Genomic DNA, 15,870 nt, shown 5'->3' on the forward strand with positions numbered 1-15,870 from the left:
AGCCATAATGTAAAGTGTGAATGAACAATAAAAGATCAAAACACTTTCAAACAATATCTAGGGCATTTGTAGTCCAGATTTAAAAAAAAAAATGAATGTTTGAAGATAAATAGCCTATTAAGTCTAATTATTTCAGTAGTTGGCTCTGTAATAAACACCATAGGGAAAACACAAATCTGAATGGTTATTTAAGATTATTTTATGCTGCATTTAGTGCCATCTGCTGTCAGAGAGTGAATGTGCTTTCATTCAGCGCATCTCTCATGTGTTCCTCCATGTGCTTCTCATCCATGCTTGTTCACATCAGAGCGCATGCGCTCTTTCAAGCAGCATACAGCGATGTTGTGCAGTTTAAGCAGCTGATGGGAATAATATTCTTAAAATGCATTCCAAATTCTAAATAATTTGTAATGTATATTTATTCACGGTATTTAGAAGTGCCCATGATAACAATATCGTGCATATTAATCACCGCAATATATCGCATTATCGAATACCGGCACAAGTCTACTTGAAGGACAAGCTCATCTTTACAGACTGAGACAATCGAAGGTCAAATATTATTTACATATTTAGTAATACAAATCAGCGCGAGAGCTTTCCAATATGCGCGCTACTGAGTGGCGTCTGTACTTGCAGCTCAGAGAGCACCTGTCCAACAAAAGCTCACTATCCAATCAGAGTAGATCACTATTAAACCCACCCCCACGATACGTTTGTGTCAAAACACCAAATGAAAAACTGCGAAGCAAAAGCGAAATCTGTGGCAATGCATTCAGAATCCACAATTAGCGAAAACAAATCTTTGAAAAATTTTTACAAAAAATGAAACATATTTGAAGAGCCTGTTAAATTTTTTTCATTTCCATTGTGTTTTTCTTCTTTTGTAATGGCATATCTTGATAGTTTCTGAAAAAGTTACGTTCAGTTTTATAAAGTTTCGTTCATTTTTATTGAACCAAATGAAATTCCATAAATTTGGAATAACCCTGATTTCACTTGCAATAATGAAACACTCAGTTGTTGGAAAGATAAAGTTATTACTCATCTGCAACATATTTTCATCAGTGGCAATTTCTCTACATTTGAGGACTTGGTCCAGAAATTTGGCATCACAGACAAACAATTCCTACAATACCTACAGATTAAATCATTAATTAAATCATCCATTAAATCAACCACTAACACCCCAATGGTCAATTAGAACTTGCCCTTACCTATCTAACAACTAATTAATATTCAATCCTCCAAAAAACTACTATCCAAAATTTATAAAATAGTGATACAAACAGACAATATTGTCTTCCCACTGCTAAATGGGAATTGGATTTATCTATTAACACTGATTCCCATTTCTGGACTCAAGTCTGCAAAAATACTTTTCTCATGACCAAAAATATTAACCTACAGCTAATACAATACAAGACTATCCACAGGACTCACCTCACTGGACGGAAATTATTTCAAATGGGCTCCACTTCAGACATCTGTCCACACTGCACTCAAAACTGCAGGGACACATATATTCATGCACTTTGGCACTGCACCCCTATAAAACAACTCTGGGTAAAGGTTACAAAGATTTTATCCGCCTTCTTTGGCTGCTCCATCACATCTTACCCATCTCTCTGTCTACTCGGAGACAACTCCACAATCGACCTGAATCACATGAACAGTAAAACTTTGCTGGTCGTGCTAGCTATCACCAAAAAAAACATCTTCATAAATGGGAAAACAAAAAACAAAATCCATATCGCTGTTTGGAAAAACCTACTTTTGGATCACATCTCAGTAGAAATATAAAATAATCGCTCTGGAAAGAACTCAAATGATTCCCATCCTCTTGGTTAGCACTTTCCAAATTTCTAAATTCTTAGCTCTGCTGGCCCCCCTGCCCGAGATTCAGTTTTTGCGAGTTCATTTATCATTCATCAACCTTAGCAAACCTGGGGCCAATTTCACTAAGGAGGTTTAACCAACTCTGAGTTTAAACTTGAGCTCTGAGTTGACTTACCCTGAGATGGGAAACTCTTGAGTTTTCGTTTACAGAACAGCTGAAATTAGTTTAATCAACTCTAAATTGACTGACTCAGAGTTAAGTGCATGCACCACAACTATTAAAAGCCATTATCAATGGAGCACCGATATTACGATTCACCATGGCAACAGCTCCCGCCAAAATGCCGTCTGCATACTTCGGACTCAATACAAATATAATTCTTATCACTGTTATAATATCACAAGGGAAAACTGGCAGAACGTTAGATTAATGAACTAATAGCTAATCATTTTATGGTATCTCATGAGAAAAAATATATATAAAATAATAATATTAATAATAATATTTTAAGTGCAATGTTCTTATTTTACAAATGATCTGCCAATAGAGTAAGAAAAATATGGCAGTGGCTATTTAAACTAAGTGGAATTAGCATACTTTCTTAGCGATAGATCCAATTTAAAGTATGCTAAGTGCAAGTAGCTCTAGATGCTATTTACAGAAAAAATGTACAGTGAAAATCGTGATATATTCTATTTACCATGTAAAAGTAGCAGTTCTTTGCAACAGGCTAAGTGTAAATAATAATTAAATCCTAGTTATACTTTATACTGGCAAATACATACTAGGCTCATTTGCACCTCACTATTGTTATACATTAACAGGATGCAATAATAACATATTGTAAATGATTATATTTATTACAATTATAAATAGTTGTTTCATTATTAAACACTCATTAGGCACTTTACTTCCACTTTTAGAAAAAAAAAAATCATTTTTATTGAAAATAAATTCTAATGTGAAAAGGGAGAAGAATGAGCTCGACAAAAGCCAGACTCTAACCCATTCAATCGCATTACAAGCTAGTTTTCCGTGCCCAAAACATTACTGCCTACACCATGGAAGCTGTTATTCAAATGTGTCGTACTTAACCTTATGTGTCGATGGAGGGCGGAGCTACAGTAGATTTGCACTTAGTAATAGACACTCAGAATAATATTGTTTTCCATTTGCATTAAGATTATTTTTATTATCACACTGGCATATAATTTTACTTAAGTAAAATGCACTTAATTTAGATTCCCCCAGGAAACAAGATTAAGTATCTTATATCAATTTCTTATATAGAAAATCCATCTTTATTTTATAATTTTTATTATATTTGTACTTGTGGGAAAAAAAAGGAAGAAAAAAAACACTAAGTAAGAGGAGCATTTTTCCAGCATGCATCAATGAAGTGTTTAAAAAGGGGGAGTAGCCAGAAAGAAACTCTGGGTTTACCGAAGAAAACCTGCTCCTGACCAGGTTAGGTTCATAGAGTAAGTTACAACGGTAACTGACCCTGAGTATAAGTTACCTCTCTTTCAGAAATGGGCTTGACTTACCCTGCTTTCTCGGGTTTGACAAACCTCCCATTCTTAAACAGAAGAAACAGGGTTAACATACTCAGAGTTTTCACTTAACCTCCTTTCTGAAACGGGCCCGAGGTGTGTCTCGTCTTCTCATTGTCTTTTCCTGTGTATAAATAGTGTTCCAATGTTGAGTTTGCTGTCAGCTGTTAAATGTCTGTGAGATACTGTGTTTTCCACAACTTTGAATGAAAATTCCATGTTGAAGAAATCTCCTTGCTCCTCACCCCCATGTAACATGACTATATATATAGATAGATAGTGCATTCAAAGTAATATCAATCAAACTGCAGTTGGGTTGTTTTGATTAAGTAATAATAACTCTCTCTCTCTCAAAAAACAAGCAAACAAACAAACAAAAACAAAAAAATACGGTTTATTACAAAAGTACATTTAATTGAAAGTATGTTTTAAACAGATAACTCCAACTTTTTTTTTTTTTTTTGTGGCAAAAGCTAGTAACTCCACATTTTATGTTTCAGAGTTAAACAAAAAAACTCAAAGGTAATCTTTGTAATCTCCTCATCTGACAATATAGATGCCTGAACTGTGTTGTTGTGATTACAGGCTATACATGATGCTTTTCCTTCACCACCTCAACGTGCCGCTTTAGCAAAGACCTGATTATTTTATTTTCATGTTCATGTTCGTCAAAATTATCCATCCTCAATCACTTCTAGACAGCTTTGACAAAACTCCTCTCAGCTAGCGCATCTTTTCGAAGTGATTATAGTTGCAGCCTTGCAGCGTTGCCTGAATAATGTGGGCTGATTCACTAAAAAGGACTTATCAAGTTTTGTTTACATGTTAAATTTCGTCTTACAGTTGGGGGAACAATAAACACAAAATATCTCAAAATAAATTTTTGAAGGGGACACAAATAATCCAGCTAAAATTGTACTTGCATGGATATGTACAGACAGAGCAGAGGAAAACCTTATTACAAATAGTGTAGCAAGGAGACCAAACCAAATTAGAAAAGTCAAGTTGTTGTGGTCGTGCCGTGACAGCGCTCGTGTCCGTTGTAGACATTATATCCATCAGTGTTGCCAAGTCCACAGTTTTCCCGTGGAATTGGGCTACTTTATCACTGTTGCCATGGGTTGTTTTTCATGTCTGCAGGTTGGGAGTGTTTTGTTGTGAATACCTGACAACCATTTCCATCAAGCAGGGAAAGTTATTATGTATGTTTATGTTATTATGTATAAATTATTTATTAAAAAGAAAATAATTGTTCTTGTTCTTAAACAATGGCATCTCTGGTTCTTTTGGTTCAAGTCTTCTCACTCAAGGTAGGCCAGTTTACTGCTTCTTGATGTTTTATGATTCATGTTACGGCTTGTGCACTGAGCCGGTGGGATATCTGGGAGGCCCCGTCCCCCTTTCTGGGCTGTGGGGTTCCACTAGGTCAGCTAGGTATGATGTCATGACAATGACAGCGCTGGAGCAGTCGCCACTCACACAATCTGTATCGTGGCAGCCTGACTGTTAGTGCGCGTTGATCTCTACTATGTAACAGTTTTTGCCAGTGCCCCTGTATGATTTGTCTTGGTGCTATGATCCTGTGGGTTACAGTCATTATGCTTGAAACTGTGGTTTCACCTTCTTAAATATGCTCCACCCTAACCCTAACTCCTCCCTGCTTACCATGGTGATGAGATACATAGCAGACTGTCATCTCTCAAAGGCTGGCTGTCTAACTGGTGCCTGCAGAATAACATGGGTTTCATTGACAATTGGACAAGTTTTTGGGGCAGAACTGATCTGTTAATAAGAGATGGTCTTCATCCCTCCTGGGGTGGTGCTGCTCTTCTCTCTAGAAATATGGCACATTGTCTGTAACGTGAACTAAAAAATACAAAAAACGCCCAATCCAATTTAAGAGTAACAATTGTTCAATAATAATAATAATAATAATAATAATAATAATAATAATAATAATAAAAAACACGTAATATGGATAAACCAAGGATAAAGCTTGGCTTATTGAATATCAGGTCCCTTTCTACGAATGCACTTTTTGTAATCATTTGATTACTGATCATAACCAAGACTTAGAAGCTCTGTTTGACAGCAACTGGCTAGAACAAGATGATTACATTATTTTAAATTAGTCTACCCCCCAAGATTACTTTATAAAGATGAGCCACGTCCAAAAGGTAAATGGGGAGGTGTTGCTACAATGAACGCTGATCGGTTCACATTAGGATCTTGTGCATCTTCCTCCTCGGCTCAAAGAAGGCAGGAGAGGAAGAGCGTGGCAGAGCCTGCTTGGCCAGATCATCAACCTTGAATGATGGCCATACAAACCTGAAGAGTCCAGAGGCTCATTTCTCAGCAGTGGGGAGAGTCCAATCCCCCAAGCGCAGCCTCTGCACAACCCTGGCAGAAGATGCATTTCTCGTGGCCATCAGATTCTTTGATTGGTTCTGTGCAGGAGAGGCAATTATGAAAGGTCATCCAAGTCTTAATCCGAAGACTCACAGCAAGGGATAAGAAGAGTGTTGTCCGCTGCAGCATGTAATTGATTGTGTGTAACTTGATAGATAAAATTTCTTCCAGAAAGTTGTTTGAAGGAAAAACGAAGAGAATGTTCAGCTCTGCTCATGACTAGTAAGACAATTCCCTAATAACTATTATGATGAGTTTTGTTCCACCCGCTTCAATGATAAAAGTACTTGTGCTGTAAAAACTATTAAGACTGTGTCTGTTCCCCGAATAGTGAGGTCAAAATATAATGTAGGATCTAGAAAAAATCTCATCGTAATTAAACCAGAAAAATGTAAAGTAAATGAACAAAAACAATTTTTAAAGTTTGGGCTCATAAATATTAGATCACTCACACCCAAAGCAGTTATTGTAAATGAAATGATCACAGAAAATAGTTTTGATGTACTCTGCTTGACTGAAACCTGGCTAAAACCAAATGATTATTTTGGTCTAAATGAGTCTACTCCACCAAACTACTGTTATAAGCATGAGCCCCGTCAGACTGGTCGTGGAGGAGGTGTTGCAACAATATATAGTGATATTCTCAATGTTACCCAGAAAACAGGATACAGGTTTAACTCTTTTGAAGTACTTCTGCTAAATGTTACACTGTCAGACATGCAAAAGAAGTCTAATGTATCTCTTGCTCTGGCTACTGTGTATAGACCACCAGGGCCGTATACAGAATTCCTAAAAGAATTTGCAGATTTCCTCTCAGACCTTCTAGTTACAGTTGATAAGGCGCTAATCATGGGAGATTTTAATATTCACGTTGATAATGCAAATGATACATTAGGACTTGCGTTTACTGACCTAATAAACTCCTTTGGAGTCAAGCAAAATGTCACCGGGCCCACTCATCGTTTTAATCATACACTAGATCTAATTATATCGCATGGAATCGATCTTACTGCTATAGATATTGTACCCCAATGTGATGATATTACAGACCATTTCCTTGTATCGTGCATGCTGCGTATAACTGATATTAACTATATGTCTCAGCGTTACCGTCTGGGCAGAACTATTGTTCCAGCCACCAAAGACAGATTCGCAAATAACCTGCCTGATCTATCTCAACTGCTATTTGTACCCAAAAATACACATGAATTAGACGAAATTACTGACAACATGGGCACTATTTTCTCTAATACATTAGAAGCTGTTGCCCCCATCAAATTGAAAAAGGTTAGAGAAAAACGTACTGTGCCATGGTATAACAGTAATACTCACTCTCTCAAGAAAGTAACTCGTAGTCTTGAACGCAAATGGAGAAAAACTAACTTGGAAGTTTTTAAAACTGCATGGAAAAACAGTATGTCCAGGTATAGACAGGCTCTAAAAACTGCTAGGGCAGAGCATATCCACAAACTCATTGAAAATAACCAAAACAATCCAAGGTTTTTATTTAGCACAGTGGCTAAATTAACAAATTACCAGACGCCACCTGATTCAAATATTCCACCAACGTTAAATAGTAATGACTTTATGAATTTCTTCACTGATAAAATAGATAACATTAGAAATACAATAGCAAATGTAGATTCTACAGCGTCTAACACTTCAGTTTCATCCATCGCACCCAAAGATAAACTGCAGTGCTTTACAAATATAGGACAGGAAGAGCTAAATAAACTTATCACTGTATCTAAACCAACAACATGTTTATTAGATCCTGTACCCACTAAATTACTAAAAGAGCTGTTACCTGTAGCCGAAGAACCGCTTCTCAATATCATTAACTCGTCGTTATCTTTAGGTCACGTCCCAAAACCATTCAAGCTGGCGGTTATCAAGCCTCTTATTAAGAAACCAAAACTAGATCCTAGTGTACTGGCAAATTATAGGCCTATTTCAAATCTTCCATTTATGTCTAAAATTTTAGAAAAAGTTGTGTCTGCTCAATTGAGCACCTTCCTGCATAAAAATGATCTGTATGAAGAATTTCAGTCAGGTTTCAGGCCCTACCATAGCACAGAAACTGCACTTGTTAAAATTACAAATGACCTGCTTCTTGCGTCAGATCAAGGCTGCATCTCATTTCTAGTCTTACTTGATCTTAGTGCTGCGTTCGACACCATAGATCATGACATACTCATAGATCGATTACAAAACTATACAGGTATTCAAGGGCAGGCTCTAAGATGGTTTAGATCCTACCTGTCCGATCGCTACCATTTTGTTTACTTAAATGGGGTGTCATCTCATTTATCATCAGTAAAATATGGAGTGCCACAAGGATCCGTCCTAGGTCCCCTTCTATTTTCAATATACATGTTGCCCCTTGGTAATATTATTAGAAAATACGGAATTAGCTTCCACTGTTATGCTGATGATACTCAGCTATATATTTCAACGAGACCAGATGAAACTTCCCAATTATCTAAGCTAACAGAGTGTGTTAAAAATGTAAAAGATTGGATGACAAATAATTTTCTCCAATTAAATTCGGATAAGACAGAGATATTAATTATTGGACCAAAAAACACCACACAGAATCTTGTAGATTACAATCTGCAACTAGACGGATGTACTGTTACTTCCTCTACAGTCAGAAATCTGGGTGTTATATTGGACAGCAATTTGTCTTTTGAAAATCATATTTCCAATGTTACAAAAACCGCATTCTTCCATCTTAGAAACATTGCCAAGCTACGAAACATGTTATCTGTTTCTGATGCAGAAAAGCTAGTTCATGCTTTCATGACCTCTAGACTGGACTATTGTAATGGACTTCTAGGTGGTTGTCCTGCTTCGTCAATAAACAAGCTACAGGTCGTCCAAAATGCAGCAGCTAGAGTCCTTACCAGGTCAAGAAAATATGATCATATTACCCCTATTTTACAGTCTCTGCACTGGCTACCTATTAAGTTCCGTATCAGTTACAAATTATCATTACTTACCTATAAGGCCCTAAATGGTTTAGCTCCTGCGTACCTAACTAGCCTTCTACCACGCTACAACCCATCACGCACCCTAAGGTCACAAAACGCTGGACTTTTGGTAGTTCCTAGGATAGCAAAGTCCACTAAAGGAGGTAGAGCTTTTTCACATTTGGCTCCCAAACTCTGGAATAGCCTTCCTGATAATGTTCGGGGTTCAGACACACTCTCTCTGTTTAAATCTAGTTTAAAATGCATCTCTTTCGCCAAGCATTCGAATAATGTATCTCTTAAATTGTGAGTGTAGTTGCATCTGCATTTTTATTCTTTAGCTTGGGTTAAACTAATTTTACTTTGTTGGATCAGCAGCTATGCTAATGATGTCTCTATTTTGTTTCTATGTTTTGCCACGGGATTTACATCCCGTGGTAACTAGGATTTACACAAGCTCCAGTCTGGATCCAGAACACCTGAGAAGAGATGATGCTGACCCTCAGAGGACCCCAGATGATGCTAACCTTGAATCAACAAACAGAACTAACAAATATTGCTACATGTGTGACTGCATCCTATAAATTACTATTAATTAATAATATTGATAGTTCATCATCTAGCTGACTACGTCTTGTATTATTATTATTATTATTTTTATTTTTCTAAAATCCTGTCAAACGTGCACAAACTACTAGCTACTACTAAATATTGTAGAAACATAATTTTCTGTAAAGTTGCTTTGTAACGATTTGTATTGTAAAAAGCGCTATACAAATAAACTTGAATTGAATTGAATTGAATATTTCTTGCTCTTAAATGCCGTTATTCGATGAGGTATCAGTAGTATTTTTGAGGAAAGTGAAATTTTCATGGAATGTCAAGTGAACCAAATCAAAAGGAAATCCACAGTTTGTTCTTATATTATCAGAGGGTCTTCCCATTTGACTTTGATTGTTACAGGTAATTACACCTTCTTTACCCTAAACTTACACCTTAGAAAAAACAAACAAACAAACAAACAAACAAAAAACATAGACTTAAGTCTTTAGTCTTTTGATTTTGCTGTTTTCATCTAGGGTACAATTTGGAGATTCCCAAAAGTGATGTCAGAATTTAGTATAATTTACTATCAAACATAAAGAAATATAACCCATTTAATAAAAACACACTTATCAACAACACAAGTTAGGTTTGTAATAAATGTTCTTTAAAAGCAGTTGCCGTGTTGTGATTACTGAATTATGAACGATTGTGTAATTTTTGCTGCTAAAAGAAGCTTCGGCTTCATAAACTACATTCTAAACCTTCAATTCAGACAGCTTGTTTTATCAAAATAATTAAATATATCAAGACATTTGAAAACAAAGAACACTGCTTCCTAAAAAGTAAGCATTAAACAAACTCATATGGTGTACAAGGTTAACCTGAACTAAAACCAAGCTGAAATCAGCAGCCTTGTTTGTGTAAAGGTCACACATACAGGAATAAACTTCACATACATTTTCATATTTATGCCAATGGTAAACAGACATTTTGCCTTAAAGATTACTTTAATCCTGAAATGTAAGGAAGAGATTACAGAAGTGTTCAACACATGTAGGATGCATGTAGCACATGAAGATAAGAAGAAGAAGTTATTAATTATTAAAGTATTTAATTATTATTATTATAATATATAATTATGTTATTACAATATTATAATGTACACACACTCACACACACTAGTGCAGTCTAACGATTAAGAAAAACAATACAATCAAATCAAAATACATTTTTTTGGTTTATATAATATATGCTTATATACTGTGTATATGTATTATGAAAATACACACACATAGAATATATTTAAGAAAAAATATGCTGTTTATATATAAAACATTTATATTTATATATATGTCTATATTAAATGTATGCATGTATGTTTATGTATTTATATATACATAATAAATGTACACAGTACATACACATTTGGGAAGTCTTGGCCTAATGGTTAGAGAGTCGGACTCCCAATCGAAAGGTTGTGAGTTCGAGTCCCGGGCCGGCAGGAATTGTGGGTGGGGGGAGTGCATGTACAGTTCTCTCTCCACCTTCAATACCACGACTTAGGTGCCCTTGAGCAAGGCATCGAACTCTCAACTGCTCCCCGGGCGCCGCAGCATAAATGGCTGCCCACTGCTCCGGGTGTGTGCTCACAGTGTGTGTGTGTGTGTGTGTTCACTGCTCTGTGTGTGTGCATTTTGGATGGGTTAAATGCAGAGCACAAATTCTGAGTATGGGTCACCATACTTGGCTGAATGTCACGTCACTTTATCACTTTATTATTTAAGCATTATTTATTTTATATTGGATAATCACATTCTAAATAAAAGCTTTTGTTCATATATATATATATATATATATATATATATATATATAATTACTATTCTTTTTATCCAAACCGAATGTTCAATATATGACGAATATCCCCAACTAGCAATAGCAAGTAACAGGCACGGCTAGACAGTAACCCTCTTGCCTAGAAAGAAACTCTTGTGAGATTCAGGGGTGCAGAACATAAAAATACATTTTGGTTTTGGGTGTCGTGGTATCACATGCCAAATAATGTGTTGCTTCTTCTGTGAAGCTCTACCTTCAAGACTCATTGCTGCACAGTAGAGGTATTGGCTTTGTGAAATGATGCTGCTTCTGTAGTTCCATATAGTATAAAGGTGAATTTTTACCTTGTCAAATAATGCGCTGCAGGTTCTAAGGCTGACAGGTGGCCCAGAAGACAGGAGGTGATTCTGAATGATAATAAGGTTGAGAACGGGAGGATATTTTACTTGACACAAAAATCCCACAAAGTATTCAGACACTACAAATGCATTTCAAGGAACAGAGGATGGGGTAAAGTGTGACAGGAGGAAAGCAGACAGAAAAGAAAGGTGGCCTAGTAGTGAGATTCTTATGAAAGGAATAGGTAAAGGGGAAAACACAACTAAGAAAAGGATTGAGCATCTTCATTATAGTAGTCTAAGCATGTAATTCCATTTGCCACCACTTTGAAAGCTTGATTGTATGGGGATTATGAAATCTGAATTCATATTTATTAAGCTTGAGCATTCATCTAAGCATTTTTTTTTGGGTCACATAAAAAGTCAGATGAAAAGCTATTCAGTTTGAGATAGACATATAAAATCTGGGAAGTGTGTTTAACTGTCAATGATGATCTTTTAGACATCTTAGCTGTCCCTGACACTTTAATAATCAATGCCTTGATGAATAGCACATCATAACACATACTTCTGTATGTAGTCTATAGTTACCTTAGAAAGCCCATTAGCATCAGTGGTGTGGTTGCAGCTAACTGCGCTTACATTGCTAATACTCTATTCACACACATTACCACTGCTGTACTCACTGTTACTTGCTTTAATGGCAGATGAATCTCTACCTTTGATTGCAGGTGGGGACACACTCGAGCTGCATTCTGTGCAACTCGAGCTCAAGGCCATGGGGAAGCAGATTCGCGACCTGGAGGTGAGGCAGGCCCAGCTGAGAGAGCGGAGAGCCGCGGTGGAATCATCCCGGGCTGACGCTCACAAGTCCGGGGTAAGTATACAGCGTGCTGTTAACAGTCCCACCACGTCTACTCCGTGTGTTTCTCTGCACAGGCCCGGTGCACCCAGGATGCGATCTTCCCAGATGTCCTTCACTCCGACGCCGGGACACCACGGACCCTGGGTGCATCCACAGCGGAGGACGCGAGCCGAGCCCCGGGCGACGACTTCTCCCCCTCCTGCCTTCGAGATCTCCATCCGGAACTGCTTCGCTCCCCTCCGCGAGACAGGACGCGACGCTGTGATCATCGGAGACTCGATCGTCCGACACGTCCGTGCTACGTTAGCCGAAGGTAAAGTGCACACTCATTGTTTCCCTGGTGCTCGTGTTCTCGATGTTTCTGCGCAGATACCCGCGATCCTGAAGGCCGACGAGAGCCCCAGAGCGGTTGTGCTTCACGCCGGGGTTAACGACACCACGCTGCGGCAGAAGGAGACGCTGAAGAGGGACTTCAGCAGCCTGATTGAGACGGTTCGCAGCACGACGCCCGCAGCGACGATCATCGTGTCAGGACCACTGCCCACGTATCGACGAGGACATGAAAGGTTCAGTAGACTTTTTGCTTTAAATGAATGGTTGTTGTCATGGTGTAAAGAACAGAAACTGCTATTTGTTAATAACTGGAATCTTTTCTGGGAGCGTCCTAGGCTGTTTCGCGCTGATGGCTTACACCACAGCAGAGTCGGAGCAGAGCTGCTTTCTGACAACATCTCCAGGACACTTCGCTCCATGTGACTAGTAAGACAATTCTCAAATAACTATTATGATGAGTTTTGTTCCACCCGCTTAAATGATAAAAGTACTTGCGCTGTAAAAACTATTAAGACTGCGTCTGTTCCCCGAATAGTGAGGTCAAAATATAAATATACTGTAGGATCTAGAAAAAATCTAATTGTGATTAAACCAGAAACATGTAAAGTAAATGAACAAAAACAATTTTTAAAGTTTGGGCTCATAAATATTAGATCACTCACACCCAAAGCAGTTATTGTAAATGAAATGATCACAGATAATAGTTTTAATGTACTCTGCTTGACTGAAACCTGGCTAAAACCAAATGAATATTTTGGTCTAAATCAGTCTACTCCACCAAACTACTGTTATTAGCATGAGCCACGTCAGAATGGTCGTGGCGGAGGTGTTGCAAAAATACATAGTGATATTCTCAAAGTTACCCAGAAAACAGGATACAGGTTTAACTCTTTTGAAATACTTCTGCTAAATGTTACACTGTCAGACATGCAAAATAAATCTAATGTATCTCTTGCTCTGGCTACTGTGTATAGACCACCAGGGCCGTATACAGAATTCCTAAAAGAATTAGCAGATTTCCTCTCAGACCTTCTAGTTACAGTTGATAAGGCGCTAATCATGGGAGATTTTAATATTCACGTTGATAATACAAATGATATATAAGGACTTGCGTTTACTGACCTAATAAACTCCTTTGGAGTCAAGCAAAATGTCACCGGGCCCACGTTTTAATCATACACTAAATTTAATTATATCTCATGGAATCGATCTTACTGCTATAGATATTGTACCTAAAAGTGATGATATTACAGACCATTTCCTTGTATCGTGCATGCTGCGTATAACTGATATTAACTATATGTCTCAGCGTTACCGTCTGGGCAGAACTATTGTTCCAGCCACCAAAGAAAGATTCGCAAATAACCTCCCTGATCTATCTCAACTGCTATTTGTACCCAAAAATACACATGAATTAGACGAAATGACTGACAACATGGGCACTATTTTCTCTAATACATTAGAAACTGTTGCCCCCATCAAATTGAAAAAGGTTAGAGAAAAACGTACTGTGCCATGGTATAACAGTAATACTCACTCTCTCAAGAAAGAAACTCGTAGTCTTGAATGCAAATGGAGAAAAACAAACTTGGAAGTTTTTAGAATTGCATGGAAAAACAGTATGTCCAGCTATAGACAGGCTCTAAAAACTGCTAGGGCAGAGCATATACACAAACTCATTGAAAATAACCAAAACAATCCAAGGTTTTTATTTAGCACAGTGGCTAAATTGACAAATTACCAGACGCCACCTGATTCAAATATTCCACCAACGTTAAATAGTAATGACTTTATGAATTTCTTAATAGCGAATGTAGATTCTACAGCGTCTAACACTTCAGTTTCATCCATCGCACCCAAAGATAAACTGCAGTGCTTTACATATATAGGACAGGAAGAGCTGAATAAACTTATCACTGTATCTAAACCAACAACATGTTTATTAGATCCTGTACCCACTAAATTACTGAAAGAGTTGTTACCTGTAGCCGAAGAACCACTTCTCAATATCATTATCTTGTCGTTATCTTTAGGTCACGTCCCAAAACCATTCAAGCTGGCGGTTATCAAGCCTCTTATTAAGAAACCAAAACTAGATCCTATTGTACTGGCAAATTATAGCCTATTTCAAATCTTCCATTTATGTCTAAAATTTTTGAAAAAGTTGTGTCTGCTCAATTGAGCACCTTCCTGCATAAAAATGATCTGTATGAAGAATTTCAGTCAGGTTCAGGTTAAATGTCAGGTTTCAGGCCCCACAATAGCACAGAAACTGCACTTGTTAAAATTACAAATGACCTGCTTCTTGCGTCAGATCAAGGCTGCATCTCATTTCTAGTCTTACTTGATCTTAGTGCTGCGTTCGACACCATAGATCATGACATACTCATAGATCGATTACAAAACTATACAGGTATTCAAGGGCAGGCTCTAAGATGGTTTAGATCCTACCTGTCCGATCTCTACCATTTTGTTTACTTAAATGGGGTGTCATCTCATTTGTCATCAGTAAAATATGGAGTGCCACAAGGATCCGTCTTAGGTCCCCTTCTATTTTCAATATGCATGTTGCCCCTTGGTAATATTAGAAAATACGGAATTAGCTTCCACTGTTATGCTGATGATACTCAGCTATATATCTCAACGAGACCAGATGAAACTTCTCAATTATCTAAGCTGACAGAGTGTGTTAAAAATGTAAAAGATTGGATGACAAATAATTTTCTCCAATTAAATTAGGATAAGACAGAGATATTAATTATTGGAACAAAAAAACACTACACAGAATCTTGTAGATTACAATCTGCAACTAGACGGATGTACTGTTACTTCCTCTACAGTCAGAAATCTGGGTGTTATATTAGACATCAATTTGTCTTTTGAAAATCATATTTCCAATGTTACAAAAACTGCATTCTTCCATCTTAGAAACATTGCCAAGCTACAAAACGTTATCTGTTTCTGATGCAGTAAAGCTAGTTCATGCATTCATGACCTCTAGACTGGACTATTGCAATGCACTTCTAGGTGGTTGTCCTGCTTCTTCAATAAACAAGCTACAGGTAGCCAAAAATGCAGCAGCTAGAGCCCTTACGAGGTCAAGAAAATATGATCATATTACCCCAATTTTACAGTCTCTGCACTGGCTACCTATTAAGTTCCGTATCAGTTACAAATTATC

The 15,870-nt window shown here is 37.4% G+C and overlaps 2 protein-coding genes across 4 annotated transcripts in view; one reads left to right on the forward strand and one right to left on the reverse strand.

The window, feature by feature from the left end:
- LOC132133182 (serine/threonine-protein kinase PAK 3) overlaps positions 1–15,870 on the reverse strand; it is a 352,144-nt gene that overhangs the window by 121,156 nt on the left and 215,118 nt on the right. For 2 of the 3 annotated variants that reach the window (XM_059545952.1, XM_059545934.1), the window contains one exon: positions 11,498–11,560. The exons of the other annotated variant lie outside the window; for it this stretch is intronic. In XM_059545952.1, coding sequence (XP_059401935.1) covers positions 11,498–11,560 — 63 coding nt within the window. The remainder of the gene's footprint in view (positions 1–11,497; positions 11,561–15,870) is intronic. 3 annotated transcript variants of the gene reach the window in all.
- The window catches only part of LOC132133210 (uncharacterized), a 367,449-nt gene continuing 363,674 nt past the window's right edge, over positions 12,096–15,870 (forward strand). Inside the window, exon 1 of the mRNA XM_059545987.1 lies at positions 12,096–13,115. Coding sequence (XP_059401970.1) covers positions 12,192–13,112 — 921 coding nt within the window. The 5' untranslated portion in view covers positions 12,096–12,191 and the 3' untranslated portion in view covers positions 13,113–13,115. The remainder of the gene's footprint in view (positions 13,116–15,870) is intronic.

The sequence above is a fragment of the Carassius carassius genome, chromosome 4 (genome assembly GCF_963082965.1).
Source record: "Carassius carassius chromosome 4, fCarCar2.1, whole genome shotgun sequence".
NCBI classification, from domain to species: domain Eukaryota; kingdom Metazoa; phylum Chordata; class Actinopteri; order Cypriniformes; family Cyprinidae; genus Carassius; species Carassius carassius.